Source organism: Chlorocebus sabaeus, chromosome 15 (genome assembly GCF_047675955.1).
Source record: "Chlorocebus sabaeus isolate Y175 chromosome 15, mChlSab1.0.hap1, whole genome shotgun sequence".
In the NCBI taxonomy this organism is placed as follows: Eukaryota; Metazoa; Chordata; class Mammalia; order Primates; family Cercopithecidae; genus Chlorocebus; species Chlorocebus sabaeus.
This window is the reverse complement of record NC_132918.1, coordinates 6,176,241-6,201,943: the sequence shown is the minus strand read 5'-3', so window position 1 is coordinate 6,201,943 and position 25,703 is coordinate 6,176,241. Positions and strand designations below refer to the sequence as shown.

The window sequence follows — 25,703 nt, the reverse complement described above, 5'->3', positions numbered from 1 at the left end:
AACTTAAAGTCGATGCGTTCCTCCTTTTGCTTTCTGAGGGCGCCCTACTCTGTAACAGAGTAGTTTCTAATAAGCTTGCTTGTTTCACTGCATTTTGTGACTCACCTTGACTTCTTTCCCACATAAGATCCAAGAACCTTCTCTTAGAGGTCTGGATTGAAACGCCCTTTTCTCCTAAAGTTTTCCCTTTTTTTCTTGTCGAAGTGACTTTCTGTCTTCTGAGCTCCTGTAGCACTTTATTTACACATTTCACAAACTATATTGATAACAGAGTCACGTGATGAGTTTCCTGTGGTCTACGACATTGTCTTGAGGTTTTTCAGTCCTTTACAGCATGGTACATAGCACCCTACATGCTATGGGCTCTCACAGAGGTCTGCTGAAGAATGAGTTACTGTGGGAAGCCTTTCCGTACCTGCCCAACCCTCTCACAACACGAGATCCTAATTGATTTCAGGCACAAAGATAACACTTCCCAACCCCAAGTGTCCTGCCATTTTCCTATTCTAGCGTATCAATTATTTTTTTATTCCATCCACAAGCCCTCTGCCACTTGTCTATAAAACATTTTGCAATTGGGAAGGACTCTGGTACTGGATAACTATGTAACATATAAAAAGATGCAAATCATGATAAATAGGAGTCACAAAATGAACAAGGGTGGTTACATTCTTTAAAATCCAAAATGGAAATTAGACATAGGTCCAGGTCAAGTTACCCTTTCAGGCCTTCTCACCCTTTGTCTCCATTTTTTGTGGAAAGGAACAAGGGGAGGGGCAGCAAGCAGTGTGAGCAAAAGCGGAAGAAGAAAGGGGAATAACTGGCCAGACAGCCACTCTTTCCCGAAAGACAAACAGCATTCTAGGAAAGGAAAATATTCCCTAGGTCACAAGCAATTGTACAAGAAGCCTACAGCAGAACAAGGAAATCCAAAACAGTAGCCCCTGTTTGATCTCCTCATCTCCATCTGTGAGATAGGGGTGATAACCCTGCCTGCTTCTCACACACAGTCCAGGGGCACTCCCTAAGCTGTCTTCAGCATGATTTGGAAAAGGCTGCAAATGCAAGATGAAAATCCCCCATCTAACTTAGCATTTGACTGTATCCCTGGGGATTAAGTAAAACTAGACATTGAACTTAAAACAAATATAAGGAGAATGGGGACAGGGGACACTCCTCCTATTGTCTACCTCCCTGTTCACCCTCTTCCCTGCCGCTCCCACGGAAGAAGAAGTTGCTAAACTGATGGTATGTTGTCCTGAAATGCCACTGGGCCAAAGACAGAGTTCAAGTTCAACTTCTTAAAACCCAAGTTGATAACAGCTGGGGTTCCCCTCTCTGTCAGGGTCCCCCTTCTCACTGTAGGAATGGAAAAACTTCACCTCTATTGTTTTAGGGTCCTGGCTGGGTCCAAGAGTTAAATCAACAAAACATAGATTAACATGAGAAAAGCATAGAAATTTATTCATAAGTGTTTTACATGGCACAGCAGCCCTCATAAAGAAATGAAGACCAAAGAATCAGTCAGAGTCAGTTACTTATATATTGGATTGAATAAAGAATAGTAAACTGTGAAAATGTGACTAAATTATGTGGGGAAGCTTAAAAAATAAGAGTTTCTAACAAGGTCTGTGCAATATTCTCTAAGTTACCTTTCCTTCTAGTCCCTAGAGAGTGTCTTTCACATAGGAATTCCATCTTCTTCTCTTAAGAAACAGCACAAAAGTCGAAGTGATCTTCTTGTACCTGCTGTTTTTCAAGTGCTTTTAACTTAGTCAATATGCCAGAATGGCATTTTTAAAATTTTACTTTAAGTTCTGGGATACATGTACAGAACGTGCAGGTTTGTTACATAGGTATACATGTGCCGTGGTGGTTTGGAGCACCTATCAACCTGTCATCTAGGTTTTAAGCCCCGCATGCATTAGGTATTTGTCCTAATATTCTCCCTCCTGTCACCCCCGACCCGCCAACAGGCCCCGGTGCCTGATGTTCCCCTCCTTGTGTCCATGTGTTCTCATTGTTCAACTCCTACTTCTGAGTGAGTACATACGGTGTTTGGTTTTCTGTTCCTGTGTTTGTTTGCTGAGGATGATGGCTTCCAGCTTCATCCATGTCCCTGCAAAGGACATGAACTCGTTCTTTTTTATGGCGCATAGTACAGAATAGCATATTTTAACCCCTTCATCACCCCACAACAAATACCATTTGTTTGGAATGAATCATTATCAAAACTGAAAACTCTACCAACATTAGTTCTGAGAACCAACCATACACTGAGCACTGGACTAGGGCTGGAGATTTTGAAAAAGAAAGAGAAGAAAAGCAAAGCATTTGCCCCTACTCTTAAGAAGTTCACAGTCTACTGGAAGAGGCAGAAATAATTTCCATAGACAAGTAATTTCCATAGGCAAAGGTAAACCCCGGGGTTCTGTGGAAATTTAAAAGATTCTGTGAAAACAGAACTGGGGGTGAGGGAAGGTTTCATCAAAGGGATGAGGTCAGAATTGAGGGCTGATGAATGAGTAAGAGTCAGGCCTAGAAGAGAGGCAGAGGTGTCCCGCAGAGAAACACCTGAGCGAAGCCGTGAGACAGGTGTGGTGTGTTTCCCTCACAGCAACAAAGGATTTCCCACATCCTTATATCTGCATTAATAAATGGCATATGACCGTGGCAGGGAGGAGGAAAGGGGGAAATCAGTGAAATATATTTAAGTACTAACTTTGAAGAAATGCATTCAAAATAAATCCACAACTTTCTCTGAAGAAATAAGATGGGTAAAGGAAAAAACTAAAGAAAAAGGTATAAAAGAAAAAACATGTTTTTCAAGCGAGTTTGGTTAAAGCAATCAACTTCCTAATCTCCACAAGTGGTATCAGACTCCAGGCGGCCTCTCAGTCACAAAGCTGCTGTTTACCTCTAAATCATAAAAGGCAGATGGCAAGCAAGCAAAATACCACACACCTGGTCACTGTGTACATTCTAAACCACACCATAGTCAAGGGAGGGGTGGGGGCTCATCAGCAATGCAAACCCATGGAGGGAAGGCCTTTCCCAACCAAGTCTTCTCGGCTAGAGGTGGACACAGCACTGCCTAAGGACAGCATTTGGACCCCACTCTGCCCCTGTCTGTGAAATGGTGGTGACCAATGTGGACTCTGCCCACACTCCATCCTCTCGAAGACCTGGGCGTGTACTGATTTAAGCGGCATAAAGAGTTGAGGCCCAGGCTGGAGAGGGTGGAAGGAAAAGATGCCAGAAAGCATTTCTATCATGGGCTTGGCTACAAGCACAGTTTTTTTTCCCTGGCCTTATAGTTTCCTTGCTCTGTGCCTTAGTTTCTCCATCTGACAATGACAATCACAACAATCTGCCCCTAATTTTCTTATTTAGGAGCGATAAATAACTCCTGACACAGTTGGAGTTCCTTAAACAAGGGTCCTGTGTCCTAGACAACACGACCCAGGAAGCCAGAATAGCCTCGGCTGGGCACGGTGGCTCAAGCCTGTAATCCCAGCACTTTGGGAGGCCGAGGCAGGTGGATCATTTGAGGTCAGGGGTTCGAGACCAGCCTGGCCAACATGGTGACACCCCTCTCTGCTTAAAAAAAAAAAAAAAAAAAAGATTAGCTGGAAATTGCTCGAACCCAGGAGGCGGAGGTTGTAGTGAGCCAAGATCGTGCCACTGCACTCCAGCCTGGGCAACAAAGCAAGACTCCATCTCAAAAATAAAAAATAAAAATAAAGTAATAGCCTAAGGAACAAAGGTAACACAGCTGCTCAATCAGTTTTCCATCCACTCGACACTGTTTACTCTGTCCCTCCGGTGTGCAAACAGAGTCAAAACTGAGAATTGTTTGTCATTGTTTTCCAGTCCCTGTCCACATTCCTTGTTCGTGACTGATGGGTGACAGAAGCCAGCTGGGTTATTATGCATACCAGGGTAAACTGTGCTCATGGAAGTATATGTCTCAACCCAGCCCTGCCACATGGGAAGGGTGGAATAAAGCCAGTGCCTAAGGCGGCAGGAGACTGTACTCAGCTCACCTGGGGATGCTAGTCAGGTAGGTCATGACATTCAGGAAGTCTTCATCTGGGATGTGTTTGAACCCCGAAAACTCTGGGAACGTGATGATGGGGGCGCCATCCTCCCCTCGGCCTCCTGTAACAAAAACAGGTGGTCAAGATGTTAGCAAAATGCTGTCATGTCGCGCCTCTGCAGGAAAGTTGGGTGAAAGAATATCAGTCACCTCTTTTCCTATCTATATTATCTCAGACTAGAATTGGGGAGAAGTTAACACAGTTATTTTGAGCAAGTCTCTCTTCTCATTCATGCTGGCTCCATGGCATTGTAAGAACTCAATTTTTGAATCCTTTGAAGAGAGTTACTGTGTAAAAGGTAATACTGATTTAATTATTCAGCATAGGTAGACTAGTAAATAATGCCAACACAAATATGTAATATTGCTCTTCATTTTTGTAGTCAGTAAATGTCAAAAGTAATATTGCGTGCTGGTTAAGAGAGTTAACGCTAAAATCAGACAGCCTGGTTCAAATCTGCTTTGCCACATTGTTGCTATATGATTTTAGCCAAGATACTTAATGTGTTTCTTTCATATTTATATATATATCTATGTATATACATAGATATATATGTCCCATCATTTTATTATATAGGAAAAATGCTTGTACCTACGTGGTAAGGTATTGTGAGAATTAAGTAACAGCACAAAGGAGAAGCACCTTAGCAGGGTGCTTATTATATAAAACTGCTCAAAAAATGGTGACCATTATTATAATTATTATTATTACAAGGAAGCAATAATCAGCTTCCCTTCAAGAATTTATAAATAGCAATTTAAGATATCCCTGTGAAAGTAAAAATATGAAAATTAACATTTAATTCAAAGCAGAGACCACCAAATTCAATGGATTCTATTTCCCAGTCCCCTTGCAGCTACATGGAGCCATTTGACTAAGTTCTAGCCCCACAATCCCCAAACTGTGTCACAGATACCCAGGGAACCACAGTAAACTCATAGGAGTGCTGTGACTATTTTAAATTTTTGAGGGAAACCCAGTGATAGTTGACATCTGTCGGATACCATATGCACTACTACTGGCTAGAGGTAGCTCCCAATTTCTTTTTTCTTTTTTTGAGACAGAGTCTCGCACTGTCGCCCAGGCTTGAGTGCAGTGATGCAATCTCGGCTCACTGCAACCTCTGACTCAGGTTCAAACGATTCTCCTGCCTCAGCCTCCTAAGTAGCTGGGATTATAGGCATGCACCACCACACTCAGCTAATTTTTGTATTTTTAGTAGGGGCAGGGTTTCACCATGTTGGCCAGGCTGGTGTTGAACTCCCGACTTTAGGTGATCCACCTGCCTCGGCCTCCCAAAGTGCTGGAATTACAGGCATGAGCCACCACACCCTGCCCCGGTAGTTCCCAATTTCAACATCAAATTGCATTATATTCTTGTAGATGGTGTTGCATCTTTAAAAAGCTGGGGGTTTGGTACTTGCTGGAATAAAAAGCAAAAACAGTATGAAAATCAGTGTGGAACAAGACATAAAGGTGGTGATATCTAGTTTGATTGCAAGGTTTAAGATAGTTGTAGTTATTTAAGAATAAAATTGAGAGAAAAAATATTTTAATTTATATGTATTATTTTTTCAAACAGCTACTAAGTTGTTAGGACATAGATACATATTAAGTTGTTTGAAATGCTAGTTACTGCTTTTGGCCTGGGGGGGCCATGAAAGAAAGACTGAGATACTAAGGCGCAGAGAATTGAGAGGGTTTGGGAACCTCTGCCCTAGCCAGTGGCATAGGAGCTTCAGTTGCATGCACCTTCCAAGTGATGTCCTTGAAGAGAAACCACTTGAAGAGGAATCATGGCTCTCAAGGCAAGGCCAACTACAAATGACTGAATGTATTTAACATATCTGAGAAAGACATATCAGTGTGGGGTGTGATTAGTGGGGACTGTGTGGTTAATGAGGATGTGTGGTCAACAAAGAAACTACAGAAGAGGAGGACTCAGAGGAGCAAAGGCGGGCAGTGTACAGCTAAGGAGAGAGGGCCAGCCCACCCTGAGAGTCCAATCCATGTTACCGGTCTATCTGATGACACCACTGTAAGATCATTCAGCTAACTCTCTGGTGCTGACTCCAAGCCTGATAAGAATCTTCTGTTTATAATCTCATTTTCCACGTAAATTTGTTTCAAGAAAAGGAATGTGTTATTGAGCAAACATAAGTATATTATGTAAAGAGTAAGTTAGTGCTGTGGTTTTTCTGCACAAGTCTCTTGTGGGTGTTGTTAATATGGGTCTTAGGTGCTCAGAAACCAATTGCTGTGGAATGAAACCATGTGAGATTTGTCTGGATGGTCAGTCATCCGTCCCCAAGAGGTACCTCTTTATTAATCCTATATGTTTACTCTAAATTTCCAAAAATGAAATCTACAGATTAGATGTTTACCAAGACAAGTATGTTAAACTACCTCATTACAGTGACTGATAAGGATATTAACAGCTTTCATCTAATAATATTCTTCCTCTTTGCAGTTTCACAACTATGGGAAGTTTCAGAGAAATGTGCATTCAGAGAATTTGTGTCTTTAAAAAGCTAAATTTAGATGCATTATAACACTGTAGTAATTGCATAATCAACATTTGCTGAGGGAATGGCTAAAACATTTCAAGGAACTGAAACACGCTAAAATATTCACTAGAATGTGATTATGCCATTTAATTTTACCTTTTATTTATTATTATTATTATTATTAGATGGAATCTTGCTCTGTCGCCCAGGCTACACTGCAGTGGTGAGATCTCCGCTCACTGCAACCTCCACCTCCCAGGTTCAAGCGATTCTCGTGCCTTAGCCTACCGAGTAGCTAGGATTACAGGCACACGCCACCACGCCCGGCTAATTTTTGTATTTTTAGTAGAGACGGGGATTCACCGTGTTGGCCACGCTGGTCTCGAACTCCTGACCTCAAATGATCCATCTGCCTCGGCCTCCCAAAGTGCTGGGATTACAGGCATGAGCCACTGCATCTGGTCAATTTTACCTTTTTATAGTTGACTGTATTAAAGTTAACCCCACCTAAATGAAAAAAGGCGACATTTTCTTCTATCTTGGTTACTACCAATACTGAACAGCAGAGAGGCCCTAAGGTTAACTGTGGACACCCACCTACTGTTGAATATTAGTCTTAAGAGGCAGAAGCATCAAGGAAACACAGCTAAACTTACCACCACGGGGCAACCCACAACATGGCATCTAGTGCCACCTTCTGAGGAAACGCGGTAATACAATAGGAAGAAAGTGATCATTCCGAAGTCCCATTCAAGGAATACAAAAAACCCCGAATTGGCCGGGCGCGGTGGCTCAAGCCTGTAATCCCAGCACTTTGGGAGGCCGAGACGGGCGGATCACGAGGTCAGGAGATCGAGACCATCCTGGCTAACATGGTGAAACCCCCGTCTCTACTAAAACAATACAAAAAACTAGCCGGGCGAGGTGGCGGGCGCCTGTAGTCCCAGCTACTCGAGAGGCAGAGGCAGGAGAATGGCGTAAACCCGGGAGGCGGAGCTTGCAGTGAGCAGAGATCCGGCCACCGCACTCTAGCCTGGGTGACAGAGCGAGACTCCGTCTAAAAAAAAAAAAAAAAAAAAAAAAACCCGAATTATTTGGTACTAAGTAAAATGATAACCTAAACTACTACGCCTACTATGATTTTGTACCTTTTCATTAAGTGAAAAACATCTAGTTTTATTGCAGAAAACATTAAGTGCTTGGGGAACATAAAGGGATTGCTGAAAGGGCCCTGGTGATAGTTGGCAAGAAGGCTTCATACAGAGGTGAATCGAGAATACGGGAAATCCTATAGGAAGATGGCAAAGATCAATGATGGGAAAGGGTGAAAAGCATCTTCCTACTGCTCTTTGACTTCCAATATCTATTTTCCCTTTCTCCTCCACACAAGGTTTTCACTGGGGAAATGGCAGAACCATTCCTTGGAAATCTCAGGGCCTGGGAGGCAGAACCATTCCTTGGAAATCTCAGGGCCTGTGATACTAAATGACCCATTCTCCGTAATAAAACAAAGAATTGCCCCACATGCTACGTGACTTCCAAATGTCTTACCAGAGGCTTAATCTGAGTGAAAAATCCATTTAAAATGCTCTGAACCTAGCCTCTAACTCTGTTTTTACAAATACTCATAAAGAATTTTTATTTTATTTATGTATTTATTTTATTTTATTTTTATTTTTATTTTTATTTTTATTTTTTGAGACGGAGTTTCACTCTTGTTGCCCAGGCTGGAGTGCAATGGCATGATCTCGGCTCACCACAACCTCCGCCTCTCGGGTTCAAGCGATTCTCCTGCCTCAGCCTCCCGAGTAGCTGGGATTACAAGCATGTGCCACCACGCCCAGCTAATTTTGTATTTTTAGTAGAGACAGAGTTTCTCCATGTTGGTCAGGCTGGTCTCTAACTCCCGACCTCAGGTGATCCCCCCACCTCAGCCTCCCAAAGTGCTGGGATTGATTACAGGCGTGAGCCACTGCACCAGGCCAAGAATTTTTTTTCTTTTAATCTTAATAAAGTCACTGCAGGTATCCGATCACCCCATCACACCCCAGCATTTGCATCCATCACATTATGGTGACTCCAAATTGAGGAGCAAGCATCTCTTTCATTATTCTCGTGTAGCTAGACATGTATGTGGAAATACATGCTATTGAAAGATATGTTACTTTACTATAATTAGTTTCCTTTGATTTCTCCTTTACATTGCAGTTCCTTATATTTTATTTTTTACCTATTCACCTAAGTTTACCCTTCCTGGGCACACAGCTACACTACATTTCCCAGCTCCCATGCTGTTAAGTTTGTTCAAATGACTGTGACAAGTTCAAGTCAATGGAATGTGCTGTATGCTATCTCTGAGCTGAGAATTTTAAGAAGCACTATGCTCCTTCCATGTTCTGTTAGCCTGTCTGCTCCCCGGACACACGTAAGAAGGCGGCTGCAATATGCATAACAACAGTAAGAACCAAAAACTCAAAGGATCCTTCATTCCTGAACTTCCACATGGAGAAAAGTTGTCTGCTGACCAGGAACATACATGTAGAAGTGGTAAAAGAGTAAGAACTTGGGTGCTGACGAGTTGATGGGTGCAGCACGCCAACATGGCACAGGTATACATATGTAACAAACCTGCACGTTATCCACATGTACCCTGGAACTTAAAGTATAATTAAAAAAAAAAAAAGAGTAAGAACTTAATTTCTGTTATGTGTGTTTTGAAACAGCCTTCGCAAAATCATGACTGAGACAGTGAAAGAGATCTAACTTAATCCACTCCATCTTGCTTCTAACCTCCAAGCTGTCCTTGTTTATTCCTGGGCGTAGGCTGAACTAACTTTGGGAGAAATTTAGTTTATAGTTTAAACAAAGACAGTAACAGCCCTTTCCCAAAGCAGACCCCCTTCTTGCCTGGGGATTAGATTGCCTTTGTAGGACTAACATTAGCCACAAGATTAAAATTTACGGTTTAGGAGTCCTGCAGCTGGGGGCTACAAGGTTCTGACCCTCCCTGAACTGCTCCTAAGATCAGTGCTTGAGATATTTTGCAGACCCTGCACTTGATGGATCAGCTGGCACCACCCAGATCAATAAATTGGCTCATCTGATCTTGTGGCCCCCACCCAGGAACTGACTAAACACAAGAAGACAGGTCCAACTCCCTGTGATTTCATCTCTGGCCAATCAGCACTCCTGGCTCACTGGCTTCCCCCCACCCACCAAGTTATCCTTAAAAACTCTGCTCCCTGAATGCTCGGGGAGACTGATTTGAGTAATAACAAACCTCCAGTCTCCCACACAACTGGCTCTGCATGAATTACTCTTTCTCTATTGCAATTCCCCTGGCTCTGTCTGGGCAGCAGGCAAGGTGAACCCCTTGGGTGGTTACAGTTGGAGCCCTATACCCTTTGGAGTCTGTTTGTTGTAGTTGTTGAGCCCACCCTTGCAGATACAAGTTATAGTATGTATAAATTTCATGTTAGGATGGCAAAGGGCAATACAAATCATTTGTTATAAAAAGGAGATATTCAGTCAAACATGACTGAGAACCTTCCCTCTCGCCTGCACTACCAAATCCAACAGCCACTAGACACATGTGACTATGAAGCACTTGAAATGTAACCAGTCCAAACTGAGATATGCTGTAAGTATATAAGGCGAACTAGATTTCAAAGATTTAGAATAAAAAAGGTAAAATCTCAATAATGTTGAATATTGAGTACATGTGAAAATATTATTTCAGATATGGGTAATTTTAAAATATATTATTAAAATTCATTGTATCCATTTATTTTAACCTTTTTAATATGGTTACTATAAAATTTTAAAGTACACGTGTGGGCCACACTGTATGTCTATTAAACAGTCTTGCTCTAGATATCACCCTTGGTTCTTACCGCCCAGGTTTCAAGTCACTAGCTCCATAGGTAAGTTAGGAGTTGGGGCTCTGATCTCTTCCTTGGTTTGATATTCTCCATTGTTTCAGGTAGGAGTCCCCTACTCACCCCTGGGAGCCCTACCCGCCACCAAACCTGGGCTTCGTTGGTGCGTATGAGGGGAAACTGGGGACTCTACAAGCCTAAGAGTATTGAGCAGTTGATTTCTTCATCAATTACTTTCAAAAGGATTCAAGCTGCCACAAGACAGAGGCAGAGAAAGGGAGCAAAGAGGGAGAGAAAGTGAAAGAGAGAGATTCAGACACAGTAATTCCAAGTGGGAAACAACCATCAAGATAAACATAAAAGGACAATTCCTTATAATTAAAGGAAAGGAGCTGTGGCAAACGTTGATAAATGGCTAATTCACTCCCAATCCCCTTTTCCCTGACCACCATCTCCTGTGGCAGTTAGAAAGCTAAATGCTTGCCTTCTGAGATTCTCTTGCTGCCAGGGAATGACTGTGTGACATAATTCTGGAATAAGACATAAGCAGAAGGCAGCCAAGAGTTTCTACAAACGGAACTGAAGAAGCCAGCATTTTCCTTCTCCTTCTTCCTGCTTTGGACACTGACCTGATGTCTGGAATTGCAGCAGCCACCTTGAATCAAGAGTTGACAAATAAGAAGAAAACATCAAGAGAATCACAAAGATGTCAGCCTTAATGTCATCAAGCCTCTGATCCAATACCAAGAGTTTCTATCTTCAGACCCTGTTATGCAGTTTAAAAAACAAACCAACAAGTCTCAGAGGTTAAATTCCCTGGTAGTCCGAAACCATGCTGAGCACTTTTCTTCTTACAGATGAAAAACCGAGGTTCGGAGCCACCTACTGGTTGTGTTGGAATGTGAACCCAGAATTGTCTGAGTCCAAAGCCCAGAGTGTTTCCACCACACTAACCAGGTTATACTCTCGTTTCCTAGCTAAGCCCTGAATTTAGAAATATCCCAAGTTCACTGTGAACATGCAGGTGTCTTCCAATGTCAGAGCTCCCAGAGGCCCCAGCCCCGGTCAATATCCAATTCCCGCTGGTGGCCCTGCCCACAGGCTTCAAGGCTGCAAACCATTGGGCCACAAATCTGGGTCAGGCTTCATCTAATGAGCCTCTGCTCTTCTACCAGCCGTGGGAACACATGCACAGTTCAGCAGACTAGGCAGCTAGAGCTGCATTGAGGAAAAGGCTCTATCCTCTGCTTCACAGCCTTGCTGGTTGACAGGGCCTCTGGCTCCTTCCAGAGATCAATGAAATTGGTAGAAAATTTTGTAGGGAAAATATTTACCTTACTTGCCTGAATCAGGAAAAGGAAACTGCTGTGAGTTGGGGCTGAGGCTGCAGCTCTTAGGCTACCACAGCCATGGGAAAAGACCTAATTAGAGAGATTTCTGTTTTACAACTGTACTGGCCCCCACAACAGCCTCCTTGCTGACACCTGCTGTTTCTGCCAGAAAAAGAGAGATGGTTAAAGATGAAAAGCAGGCCTCTGATTCCAAACACAGTGCTGACTCAGAGAGACCCACGGCTGCCGCTATTCCTGCAGACTTGCAAGGCTGTAATTACTATCACAGTGAATCCATGCTTCTCCTTCATAAGAAAGGCAAATTTGGGCTGGAAATGCTGGCTCACGCCTGTAATCCCAGCACTTTGGGAGACTGAGATGGAAAGATTGTTTGAGCCCAGGAGTTCCAGACCAGCCTGGGTAACATGGCAAAACCCCATCTCTTCAAAAAATTTAAAAATTAGCTGGGCATGATGGTGTGCGCCAGTGCCTGCCTGTAGTCTCAGTTACTCAGGAGGCTGAGGTAGGAGGATCACTTGAGCCTGAGAGGTCAAGGCTGCAGTGAGCCAAGACTGTGCCGCTGCACCCCAGCCTAGGCAATAAAGTGAGACCATGTCTCAAAAAAAAAAAAAAAGGAAAAGAGAAGAAAAAAAGAAGACAAACTTAAATGACAAAAGAAACTCAGAAACGAAGGGTTATCTTTATTATGGTCAAAGTAACTTCCTAAAGCAGAAGTGTATTCTGTGCCCAGTGTGTGTTTCCACAGTTCTCTGTTCTACGTTAAGGAGTGACAGTCCTCTCTATTCCTAGTCAATGGTGGCATTGTATACCATAGTTATGTGAGCATGACTTCGGTTCCTTATAAAAACTATCTTACTTGTAATAGAACCCCAAAATAAACATTTTATAGAACTATAAAAATGTATCAGCAAAAAAGAGAAACACTTATTTAGCACTATAAAAGATATCGGAAAAAAAGAGAAACACTTATTTAGCAGTTGCAATACTAAGCATTTTTCATACATTATGTCATTTAATCCTCAAAATTACTGGCTGGGTGCAGTGGCTCACGCCTGTAATCCCAGCGCCTTAGGAGGCTGAGGCAGGTGGATCACCTGAGGTCAGGAGTTTGAGACCGGCCTGGCCAACATGGTGAAACCCCATCTCTACAAAAACACAAAAATTAGCTGGGCATGATGGCGGGTCCCTATAATCCCAGCAACTTAGGAGGCTGAGGCAGGATAATCACTTGAACCTGGGAGGTGGAGTTTGCAGTGAGCTGAGATTGTGATTGCACTCCAGCCTGGATGACAGAGCAAGACTGCATTTCAAAAAAAAAAAAGTTACAATAATCCCATCATACAGATAAGGAAACTGAGGCTTAGAGAAGTCAGCTGCCCAAGGTGACGCTGCTAGTAAGTACAGAATCCAAATTCATATCTGGAGCTGTCTGATACCAGTTCATGTTTTTTCTATACTGCCTCTAAGTCATAAGAACAGAAAGAAATGCCTCAATAATACTCAAAGGAGATAAATTTGGATCATAAATGTATTAATTAATCAGTCACTAGACTGATTCCTGAGATGAGCCATTGCATAATTATATAGGCCAGAATCATGCATTGAGGCCTTAGAGTTTTAGTCTGAGGCTCTAGGAATCTACCCGACCCCAGCCCACCCTGTCATCCATTCCAGACCTTGAACTGCATGGTGGTCTTGGTGCCTTCTGTGGTAGGGCCACAGCAACAGCTTCCAGGAACCCAGAGGACAGACTCCATTCTGCCTTTTGTCTTGCGCAAGCCTAGACTCACAGTGGGAAGCTATGAGACTACACCTTCAGGAGGCTGGTTAGGTCCTCCCACAGGGACCAATGGTGCCTAACTAGACATTTGGGGAGCAGGGAGACCACGGGCCTTACAGAATAGACCACAGGGACTTGGATATTTTTGTAGTGAGCACCTTTTATGTTCTAGTCTCTGATCTAAGTATTGGCAATATAGACAGAAAGAAGAAAAAGGAGGACCCTGTATTTATGGAGCTTTCAGTGACTATGTGAGCAGTGACTAATGTGGAGGAAAGACCAGAGAATTCCCCCAGAATGTCCTGGATTATGTAAGATGTGGCCACCCAAGAGGCAATGCTGGGGTTGGGAGAAGTATCCCAATAGTAACTGAGTTCGCATCTCCTTCAAATCAGTGGGATGAGGAGCCTGGAGCAGATTAAGTGTGATTTGGAGAAAAGAAAGAGATGGGACTTTTTTTTTACATCCCATGTTGTAGAATAAAATTCATGCCAACTACATATTCTCTCTGTGATGTAACTAAGATGGCTTTGTTGTTTTTTTCAGAAGAGATGTAAAAGTTGAAAAGAGTAACTTGCCACTTTATCCCTCCATGTTATATACTAAGGACATCTAATGTCACCACTTCATTCTCTAAGTTGGGTCTAACTACAATTTGGGGTTTGGCATCTACTTCTAGTTTTAGTAATTAAAGTCATGTCACCCTTAGCTAGGCGAATAAGAAAGAACAATATTCAAGTCATGACAGCCTTTCAGGGTTGTGTCTAGGCTCAAAAAATGCTAGACTTTTAGTCAGAACAGTTTCTCTTCATTCCCAATTAAATGCTTAATGGAAATCCCCTTAAATGAGCTAAGAATAAAAGACAGTTCTCCCAGAGAACAAATAACCTCAGCAACATTTGGGAACCCTTAGAACTTAGACCTTTTTAAGGAGGAATCTTGGAAGAACATCCAACAGGAACATTGGAAGAACATCATGGTGGCAGCTGATGTCAGTAGTTATCTCTTTTTCTTTCCTCAAAGTCTTTTCAGCTCTGTTATTTACAACCACAAAGAAATGTGCTCCTTTGGGAAAGATCAGATTGCATTGAACAGCAAAGGTAATAATATATATGAGATCCCACTCTCTTCTGGCAGGATAGGCCTCAGCTTGTTCTAGTCCCGGGTGAGGCCTAAGGGGTGAGTAAGATTTGAGTATAATATTCCTCAAAGTTCAAGAGGTTGGGCCTTCCCATCAAGACCCCCCACCCCGATCAAAATCTGGAAATGCAAATGAATGTCCTCCTTACCTGAAAGAATGGCAAATTGTCTGTGAAGTTGTTCTATTATCTCCACCGCCATCAAGGGCCTGACTTCCTGCTGCATAATTTCATCTGCACAAATGGAATACAAAGTGGGTTAAATATGTGCAAATTACAAGAAGAAATTAAAAAGAAACAAAGGCAAGCTGTACTATTGGGAAATCTGGGACTTATCAAGAGATGGTTCTGGCACATCATTCCCTTGAGAATTTGATTTCTGAGATCCAGGGCTGTATCTGGGTTTGTTTACTTTGGAGCTTATGCGTCTGAGTGGGGAACACATTTCTAGAGCCCCTACCAAGGCTTTGGGAGGTACCAATACAAGGAAAGAACCCTGAAGTTTAAGCTTCAGTAGCTTCACAGTAAACCTGCTGGATGATCTGATTACGAAAGCAGGTATTTGCCTACAACTTTGGGTCTGCAGAAGGACACTCTAAACACAAACAACATAAGTTACTAGAGCTCCTTTCAAAACAGGTCATAAAATCAATCTGGGATTCATGAGGGTTCTTTAATTTTTATTTTCCTCCCTACCCCACTTCCTTCCTCCCCCCCTTATCTCCATTCCTTTTTTCCCCCTCCCAGAATACTTTAAGGGGCCTCTTCCTACTGCTAAATGTATATAAGGAGGCACTTTTTCACTTTTCTATTTAAAGATTCTCCTAACTGAATAATAAGTTATAGGTTTCCAATGCAAAAAATCCAATCCTTTCAAGCACAAATCTACAAAGGTCCTCTAACCCTAGAAAATGACTTATAAGCCCTGTGATTTGCCCTCATATCCATTTGGGGAAAGCGAATTAGAGAGGGGGGAAGACTGTCTGGAATCCATCAACCTGGACCGAAGAGAGGAAGGCATTTTCATGTTCTGTCTGCCTAAGATATTATCTTCATTTAACTATTTCCCAGGGAATCTTAAAGAATAAACTGGTAACTGGGTACTGAGGCCCAGGCAGGAGGACTGCTAGAGGCCAGAAGTTGGAGACCAGCCTGGTCAACAGAGTAAGATCTTGTCTCCACAAAAAATGTAAAAATTAGCCAGACATGCTGGTGTATGCCTGTGGTCCCAGCTACCTGGGAGGCTGAGGCAGGAGGATCTCTTGAGTCTAGGAGTTTGAGGCTGCTGTTAGCCATGATTGTGCCACTGCACTACAGCCTGGGCAACAGATGGAGACCCTGTCTCAAAACAAACAAAACAAAAAAACCAAACAACGATAAAAAATGAATGAACTGGGTAATTACGAGAGGGCGGAGCAAGATGGCCGAATAGGAACAGCTCCAGTCTCCAACTCCCAGCACAAGCGACACAGAAGACCGGTGATTTCTGCATTTTCAACTGAGGTACTGGGTTCATCACACTGGGGAGTGCCGGATGATCGGTGCCGGTCAGCTGCTGCAGCCCGACCAGCAAGAGCTGAAGCAGGGCGAGGCATTGCCTCACCTGGGAAGTGCAAGGGGGAAGGGAATCCCTTTTCCTAGCCAGGGGAACTGAGACACACAACACCTGGAAAATCGGGTAACTCCCACCCCAATACTGCGCTTTAAGCAAACAGGCACACCAGGAGATCATATCCCACACCTGGCTGGGAGGGTCCCACACCCACGGAGCCTCCCTCATTGCTAGCACAGCAGTCTGTGATCTACCGGCAAGGCAGCAGCAAGGCTGGGGGAGGGGCGCCCACCATTGCTGAGCCTTAAGTAGGTAAACAAAGCTGCTGGGAAGCTCGAACTGGGTGGAGCTCACAGCAGCTCAAGGAAACCTGCCTGTCTCTGTAGACTCCACCTCTGGGGACAGGGCACAGTAAACAATAACAAACGAAGCAGAAACCTCTGCAGAGGCAAACGACTCTGTCTGACAGCTTTGAAGAGAGCAGTGGATCTCCCAACACGGAGGTTGAGATCTGAGAAGGGACAGACTCCCTGCTCAAGTGGGTCCCTGACCCCTGAGTAGCCTAACAGGGAGACATCCCCCACTAGGGGCAGTCTGACACCCCACACCTCACAGGGTGGAGTACACCCCTGAGAGGAAGCTTCCAAAGCAAGAATCAGACAGGTACACTCGCTGTTCAGAAATATTCTATCTTCTGCAGCCTCTGCTGCTGATACCCAGGCAAACAGGGTCTGGAGTGGACCTCAAGCAATCTCCAACAGACCTACAGCTGAGGGTCCTGACTGTTAAAAGGAAAACTATCAAACAGGAAGGACACCTACACCAAAACCCCATCAGTACATCACCATTTTCAAAGACCAGAGGCAGATAAAATCACAAAGATGGGGAAAAAGCAGGGCAGAAAAGCTGGAAATTCAAAAAATAAGAGTGCATCTCCCCCGGCAAAGGAGCGCAGCTCATCGCCAGCAACGGATCAAAGCTGGACGGAGAATGACTTTGACGAGATGAGAGAAGAAGGCTTCAGTCCATCAAATTTCGCAGAGCTAAAGGAGGAATTACGTACCCAGTGCAAAGAAACTAAAAATCTTGAAAAAAAAGTGGAAGAATTGATGGCTAGAGTAATTAATGCAGAGAAGGTCATAGACGAAATGAAAGAGATAAAAACCATGACACGAGAAATATGTGACAAATGCACAAGCTTCAGTAACCGACTCGATCAACTGGAAGAAAGAGTATCAGCGATTGAGGATCAAATGAATGAAATGAAGCGAAAAGAGAAACCAAAAGAAAAAAGAAGAAAAAGAAATGAACAAAGCCTGCAAGAAGTATGGGATTATGTAAAAAGACCGAATCTACGTCTGATTGGGGTGCCTGAAAGTGAGGGGGAAAATGGAACCAAGTTGGAAAACACTCTTCAGGATATCATCCAGGAGAACTTCCCCAACCTAGTAGGGCAGGCCAACATTCAAATCCAGGAAATACAGAGAACGCCACAAAGATACTCCTCGAGAAGAGCAACTCCAAGACACATAATTGCCAGATTCACCAAAGTTGAAATGAAGGAAAAAATCTTAAGGGCAGCCAGAGAGAAAGGTCGGGTTACCCACAAAGGGAAGCCCATCAGACTAACAGCAGATCTCTCGGCAGAAACTCTCCAAGCCAGAAGAGAGTGGGGGCCAATATTCAACATTCTTAAAGAAAAGAATTTTAAACCCAGAATTTCATATCCAGCCAAACTAAGTTTAATAAGTGAAGGAGAAATAAAATCCTTTACAGATAAGCAAATGCTTAGAGATTTTGTCACCACTAGGCCTGCCTTACAAGAGACCCTGAAGGAAGCACTAAACATGGAAAGGAACAACCGGTACCAGCCATTGCAAAAACATGCCAAAATGTAAAGACCATCGAGGCTAGGAAGAAACTGCATCAACTAACGAGCAAAATAACTAGTTAATATCATAATGGCAGGATCAAGTTCACACATAACAATCTTAACCTTAAATGTAAATGGACTAAATGCTCCAATTAAAAGACACAGACTGGCAAACTGGATAAAGAGTCAAGACCCATCAGTCTGCTGTATTCAGGAGACCCATCTCACATGCAGAGACATACATAGGCTCAAAATAAAGGGATGGAGGAAGATTTACCAAGAAAATGGAGAACAAAAAAAAGCGGGGGTTGCAATACTAGTCTCTGATAAAACAGACTTTAAACCATCAAAGATCAAAAGAGACAAAGAAGGCCATTACATAATGGTAAAGGGATCAATTCAACAGGAAGAGATAACTATCCTAAATATATATGCACCCAATACAGGAGCACCCAGATTCATAAAGCAAGTCCTTAGAGACTTACAAAGAGACTTAGACTCCCATACAATAATAATGGGAGACTTCAACACTCCACTGTCAACATTAGACAGATCAACGAGACAGAAAGTTAACACGGATATCCAGGAATTGAACTCATCTCTGCAGCAAGCAGACCTAATAGACATCTATAGAACTCTGAACCCCAAATCAACAGAATATACATTCTTCTCAGCACCACATCGTACTTACTCCAAAATTGACCACGTAATTGGAAGTAAAGCACTCCTCAGCAAATGTACAAGAACAGAAATTATAACAAACTGTCTCTCAGACCACAGTGCAATCAAACTAGAACTCAGGACTAAGAAACTCAATCAAAACCGCTCAACTACATGGAAACTGAACAACCTGCTCCTGAATAACTACTGGGTACATAACAAAATGAAGGCAGAAATAAAGATGTTCTTTGAAATCAATGAGAACAAAGATACAACATACCAGAATCTCTGGGACACATTTAAAGCAGTGTGTAGAGGGAAATTTATAGCACTAAATGCCCACAAGAGAAAGCAGGAAAGATCTAAAATTGACACTCTAACATCGCAATTAAAAGAATTAGAGAAGCAAGAACAAACACATTCGAAAGCTAGCAGAAGGCAAGAAATAACTAAGATCAGAGCAGAACTGAAGGAGATAGAGACACAAAAAACCCTCCAAAAAATCAATGAATCCAGGAGTTGGTTTTTTGAAAAGATCAACAAAATTGACAGACCGCTAGCAAGACTAATAAAGAAGAAAAGAGAGAAGAATCAAATCGACGCAATTAAAAATGATAAAGGGGATATCACCACCGACCCCACAGAAATACAAACTACCATCAGAGAATACTATAAACACCTCTACGCAAATAAACTGGAAAATCTAGAAGAAATGGATAATTTCCTGGACACTTACACTCTTCCAAGACTAAACCAGGAAGAAGTTGAATCCCTGAATAGACCAATAGCAGGCTCTGAAATTGAGGCAATAATTAATAGCCTACCAACCAAAAAAAGTCCAGGACCAGATGGATTCACAGCTGAATTCTACCAGAGGTACAAGGAGGAGTTGGTACCATTCCTTCTGAAACTATTCCAATCAATAGAAAAAGAGGGAATCCTCCCTAACTCATTTTATGAGGCCAACATCATCCTGATACCAAAGCCTGGCAGAGACACAACAAAAAAAGAGAATTTTAGACCAATATCCCTGATGAACATCGATGCAAAAATCCTCAGTAAAATACTGGCAAACCGGATTCAGCAACACATCAAAAAGCTTATCCACCATGATCAAGTGGGCTTCATCCCTGGGATGCAAGGCTGGTTCAACATTCGCAAATCAATAAACATAATCCAGCATATAAACAGAACCAAAGACAAGAACCACATCATTATCTCAATAGATGCAGAAAAGGCTTTTGACAAAATTCAACAGCCCTTCATGCTAAAAACGCTCAATAAATTCGGTATTGATGGAACGTACCTCAAAATAATAAGAGATATTTATGACAAACCCACAGCCAATATCATACTGAATGGGCAAAAACTGGAAAAATTCCCTTTGAAAACTGGCACAAGACAGGGATGCCCTCTCTCACCACTCCTATTCAACATAGTGTTGGAAGTTCTGGCTAGGGCAATTAGGCAAGAGAAAGAAATCAAGGGTATTCAGTTAGGAAAAGAAGAAGTCAAATTGTCCCTGTTTGCAGATGACATGATTGTATATTTAGAAAACCCCATTGTCTCAGCCCAAAATCTCCTTAAGCTGATAAGCAACTTCAGCAAAGTCTCAGGATACAAAATTAATGTGCAAAAATCACAAGCATTCTTATACACCAGTAACAGACAAACAGAGAGCCAAATCAGGAATGAACTTCCATTCACAATTGCTTCAAAGAGAATAAAATACCTAGGAATCCAACTTACAAGGGATGTAAAGGACCTCTTCAAGGAGAACTACAAACCACTGCTCAGTGAAATAAAAGAGGACACAAACAAATGGAAGAACATACCATGCTCATGGATAGGAAGAATCAATATCGTGAAAATGGCCATACTGCCCAAGGTAATTTATAGATTCAATGCCATCCCCATCAAGCTACCAATGAGTTTCTTCACAGAATTGGAAAAAACTGCTTTAAAGTTCATATGGAACCAAAAAAGAGCCCGCATCTCCAAGACAATCCTAAGTCAAAAGAACAAAGCTGGATGCATCACGCTACCTGACTTCAAACTATACTACAAGGCTACAGTAACCAAAACAGCATGGTACTGGTACCAAAACAGAGATATAGACCAATGGAACAGAACAGAGTCCTCAGAAATAATACCACACATCTACAGCCATCTGATCTTTGACAAACCTGAGAGAAACAAGAAATGGGGAAAGGATTCCCTATTTAATAAATGGTGCTGGGAAAATTGGCTAGCCATAAGTAGAAAGCTGAAACTGGATACTTTCCTTACTCCTTATACGAAAATTAATTCAAGATGGATTAGAGACTTAAATGTTAGACCTAATACCATAAAAATCCTAGAGGAAAACCTAGGTAGTACCATTCAGGACATAGGCATGGGCAAAGACTTCATGTCTAAAACACCAAAAGCAACAGCAGCAAAAGCCAAAATTGACAAATGGGATCTAATTAAACTAAAGAGCTTCTGCACAGCAAAAGAAACTACCATCAGAGTGAATAGGCAACCTACAGAATGGGAGAAAATGTTTGCAATCTACTCATCTGACAAAGGGCTAATATCCAGAACCTACAAAGAACTCAAACAAATTTACAAGAAAAAACCAAACAACCCCATCAAAAAGTGGCCAAAGGATATGAACAGACACTTCTCAAAAGAAGACATTCATACAGCCAACAGACACATGAAAAAATGCTCATCATCACTGGCCATCAGAGAAATGCAAATCAAAACCACAATGAGATACCATCTCACACCAGTTAGAATGGCGATCATTAAAAAGTCAGGAAACAACAGGTGCTGGAGAGGATGTGGAGAAATAGGAACACTTTTACACTGTTGGTGGGATTGTAAACTAGTTCAACCATGATGGAAAACAGTATGGCGATTCCTCAAGGATCTAGAACTAGATGTACCATATGACCCAGCCATCCCATTACTGGGTATATACCCAAAGGATTATAAATTATGCTGCTATAAAGACACATGCACACGTATGTTTATTGCAGCACTATTCACAATAGCAAAGACTTGGAATCAACCCAAATGTCCATCAGTGACAGATTGGATTAGGAAAATGTGGCACATATACACCTTGGAATACTATGCAGCCATAAAAAAGGATGAGTTTGTGTCCTTTGTAGGGACATGGATGCAGCTGGAAACCATCATTCTTAGCAAACTATCACAAGAACAGAAAACCAAACACCACATGTTCTCACTCATAGGTGGGAACTGAACAATGAGATCACTTGGACTCGGGAAGGGGAACATCACACACCAGGGCCTATCATGGGGAGGGGGGAGGGGGGGAGGGGGGAGGGATTGCATTGGGAGTTATACCTGATGTAAATGACGAGTTGATGGGTGCAGCACACCAACATGGCACAAGTATACATATGTAACAAACCTGCACGTTATGCACATGTACCCTACAACTTAAAGTATAATAATAATAAATAAAATAAAAATAATAAAAATAAAAAAAAATTAAAAAAATTAAAAAAAAAATGAATGAACTGGTTATTGTTGCTACAGGAGTTAAACATCCGGTTAGATTAAGGCATGAACCCAATAACCTGTGCTCTGATGCTAGGTGGGAATTTCCTATGATTCAGTATGGGGAATTTCCTATTGGTTCAGTAACATTATGATATTCTAGTGTTGACCAATCAGAAGTTAATATTTGGGAAAGTCCTCCTTGAGCCTTGGTTTCTACTCTCAGCTTTTTGGTGTGGAGGTTAAAGGAGATAATATATATGGAGATGTACACAGAGGGTGCTGAGCAAATGCTAGTTATATCCATTGTTCTGAACAGACAGGTCTTTCCCAAATTTGCTTTCTGAAAGTCTCGTAAGGGGTAGGCCAAGTGCCAGTTTAAGCCCCAAGATCCCCTTCAATGAATTCTCCCATTGTTTTGGATAAAGCGGATAAATCCAGACCAGGGCTTCTTCATCCCAATACCACTTTCACCCTGAATTCACTAAAAGTTCAAAGAACTCCTTCGTCACTGTTAATTCAGTGGATGTAATAATGGCATGGTAGTCATACTTTATACAAAGGGGGGCCTTCTCTGTTAGAAACACAAATTGAAGCATTTAACAGTGAAATGATATGAAGTCTGAGATTTGCTTACAAATACTCCAGCCACTCCCCTTTGCCAAAAGTATGCATGGGGTGGAAGTGGGGGGTAGATGAAACATGATTGACAAAATGTAGATAATTGTTGAAGCTAGTTGATGGGTCCACAGGGGTTTGTTACATAATTCTCTTGCTACATTTCAAATTTTCTGTAATAAAATGTAAAACACAAGTAGACAACAACATAGAGAATTTCAGCAGAAACAGAAGTTATGTAATTAAAGAGTTTTTCAGAGTACAATCTCCCAGCAGTCTAGGAAAGTGGCATACTCAGAAATAGAGCTTCCTTATCATTTGTTCATACCTGGGCATTTTTTTATTTTTATTTTTTTAAGATGTAGGATCTTGCTCTGTCACCCAGACTAGAGTGCAGTGGCATAATCATAGCTCACTGCAGACTTGACCTCCTGTGCTCAAGCAGTCCTCCTGCCTTGGGCTCCCAAAGTGCTAGAATCAGAGGCGCAAGCCACCACACCTGGCCAAGCAAGCATATTTAAGAGATGATGAACTCAGAGAAAAACAAAAATCATAAGGTATAATTTACTGTTCTTGTATGTTAATATTTGAGGTGTGCTTTAAATTAAGCATTTTAAAGATGTAAGATCTGAAAGGGGAACAGACATTAGCGAAGTCAACCATCCCCACACCATCTCATTTTTCAAACAACAACATGGAGACCCAGAGAGTTCCTGAACTTGCCTGCAGTTATGCAACAAATAACTGTAGAGCCCGGATCACCTGACTCTAAGAGGGCCAACCTCAGCCACGCTTGATAGAATTCCCAGACCTTGGCTTGGCCTTGAGTTGCAAAGGCTCCTGCAACCCTGAAAGGCTGACTAGTGTCGTGGGAATCTGAGGTTTGCCCATCCCTCCATCCCCCAACAGAGAACTTTCTCACCAGCCTCCTGTGGCTATCAAATGAACAGGACTAAAATTCATAATTTGTTTTTCTAAGAATAGCAATGAGCTGCTTTGCTTTGAGTGCAGGTTTTGCTGAGAGTGCTTGGTCTCCAGCCAGGAAGTGACATGGTTATCCTTGAAGTCTTCCTAGCAAAGGAGCCACATGACCCAACCTGGCCAGCTGCAACAGATCATGAGGCTTTCTTGGACTCATCCTCTGACTCATGATGGAGATGACTGCAGATACACCCAGTCTTCAGTTGCCTGACACCGTGGGCCTGTTGGAATAGGGCATGCTCTGTTCTGCCCCAGTAAGGCACACTTATGCTCTATACCAAAACAGATAGAAAGACCGCCCTGCGGCTGGCAGGCCCTGCCTCCCACTCCTGTATAGGTAGGTAGGGGAGGAAGTGCAAGAACTGTTTGGTTCTAAAAGAACACCTCCACTGCAATGGGAAAGGACCTGCTTCAGATTCAGACAGACTTGCATGCAAAGAAACTTTCTGCCACCTTCTAGATAGGTGATCAGGGCAAGTACACTCTGAGTCTCAGTGTTCTCACCAGTAAAAGGGTTTTTCCTTCTCCCAGGAAAAGGTGAGCAGAACCGTGACCCACCAAGGCACTGGTGCCTGTTACACATCTGCCCCGACCTCACAGAAGTCTGTGGAGGCTTCCCGCTTGTTCTTTGCCATTTTTGGCTTGCTTAGGTTAGGGAGAAACTTGTCTCTCTCTTTTTTTCTTTTTTTTTGAGGCGGAGTTTCACTCTTGTTGCCCAGGATGGAGTGCAATGGCGCAATCTCGGCTCACTGCAACCTCCACCTCCCGGGTTCAAGCGATTCTCCTGCCTCAGCCTCCCGAGTAGCTGGGATTACAGGCATGCACCACCATGCCCGGCTAATTTTGTATTTTTAGTAGAGACAGGGTTTCTCCATGTTGGTCAGGCTGGTCTCCAACTTCCACCTCGGCTCCCAAAGTGCTGGGATTACAGGTGTGAGCCATCATGCCTGGCAGAAACTTGCCTCTGTTACCCACATAAGGCAAAGGGAAATGATAATTCAATTTCAACACAATGTCTATCCTGGGCAAACAAATACACTAGGGAAAAACTTGACTCTTTTCTATCCTTGATAAGTACACAGAAGTGTGACTCTATTTTACCCTGGCCCCACAATTCCAGAAATACAGATGGTATCAAAGGCCACACACAGCCTCCAGACTCTTAGGCAATGAAATAATAGTCCAGCATGTCCCACGGGAATTCCACTGCAGCCAGCAAGCAATCTCCCTGTGTTGCCCACTTCCCAGGCTGAGAGAGCAGCATGTGCTTTGGGACCAGGACCTTTGCTAATGATTGGAGTCATCCTCCTTACAACAGAGGGCAGGAAACAGGGCTGATATCATCTCGACGCTGATTGCTGCAATGGATAAGGGATAAAGGGGAGTGAAACCCTTAGCCCCCCACTCTTGCTCTTCGAAATTTCTGTCACACTGTGATTTAAAAGATTCAAGTATGATCTGAGGGGGAAAAAAAAGAACTCAATAAATAAATACCTAGGTTAAGGGGGGAAAAGTATGGTCTGGAGCAGAGAACAGCTCCCCCAAGTTTGGCAGACCCTGTGACATTACTGTTTTGCCCAGAGAATCAAGGGGACAGAAGGAACAGAAGCATCTGCCAGTTCATCAAACTAGATCTCAACAACTGAGTTTGCAACAATGCGTAACAAGCCACGAACCAGGATCTCCACTCTCAGGCGCTGTGTAAAAACCGTACCTGTTAATAACATGAATACGGCACCAGCTGTGA

The 25,703-nt window shown here is 42.7% G+C and overlaps 1 protein-coding gene across 2 annotated transcripts in view; it reads right to left on the bottom strand.

Moving 5' to 3' along the window:
* MCF2L2 (MCF.2 cell line derived transforming sequence-like 2) overlaps positions 1 to 25,703 on the bottom strand; it is a 261,670-nt gene that overhangs the window by 201,136 nt on the left and 34,831 nt on the right. For both annotated transcript variants that reach the window (XM_007971965.3, XM_073023421.1), the window contains exons 2-3: positions 14,907 to 14,990; positions 4,047 to 4,161 (exon numbers count right to left, since the gene is read on the bottom strand). In XM_007971965.3, the coding sequence (XP_007970156.3) occupies positions 4,047 to 4,161; positions 14,907 to 14,990 (199 nt within the window). The remainder of the gene's footprint in view (positions 1 to 4,046; positions 4,162 to 14,906; positions 14,991 to 25,703) is intronic.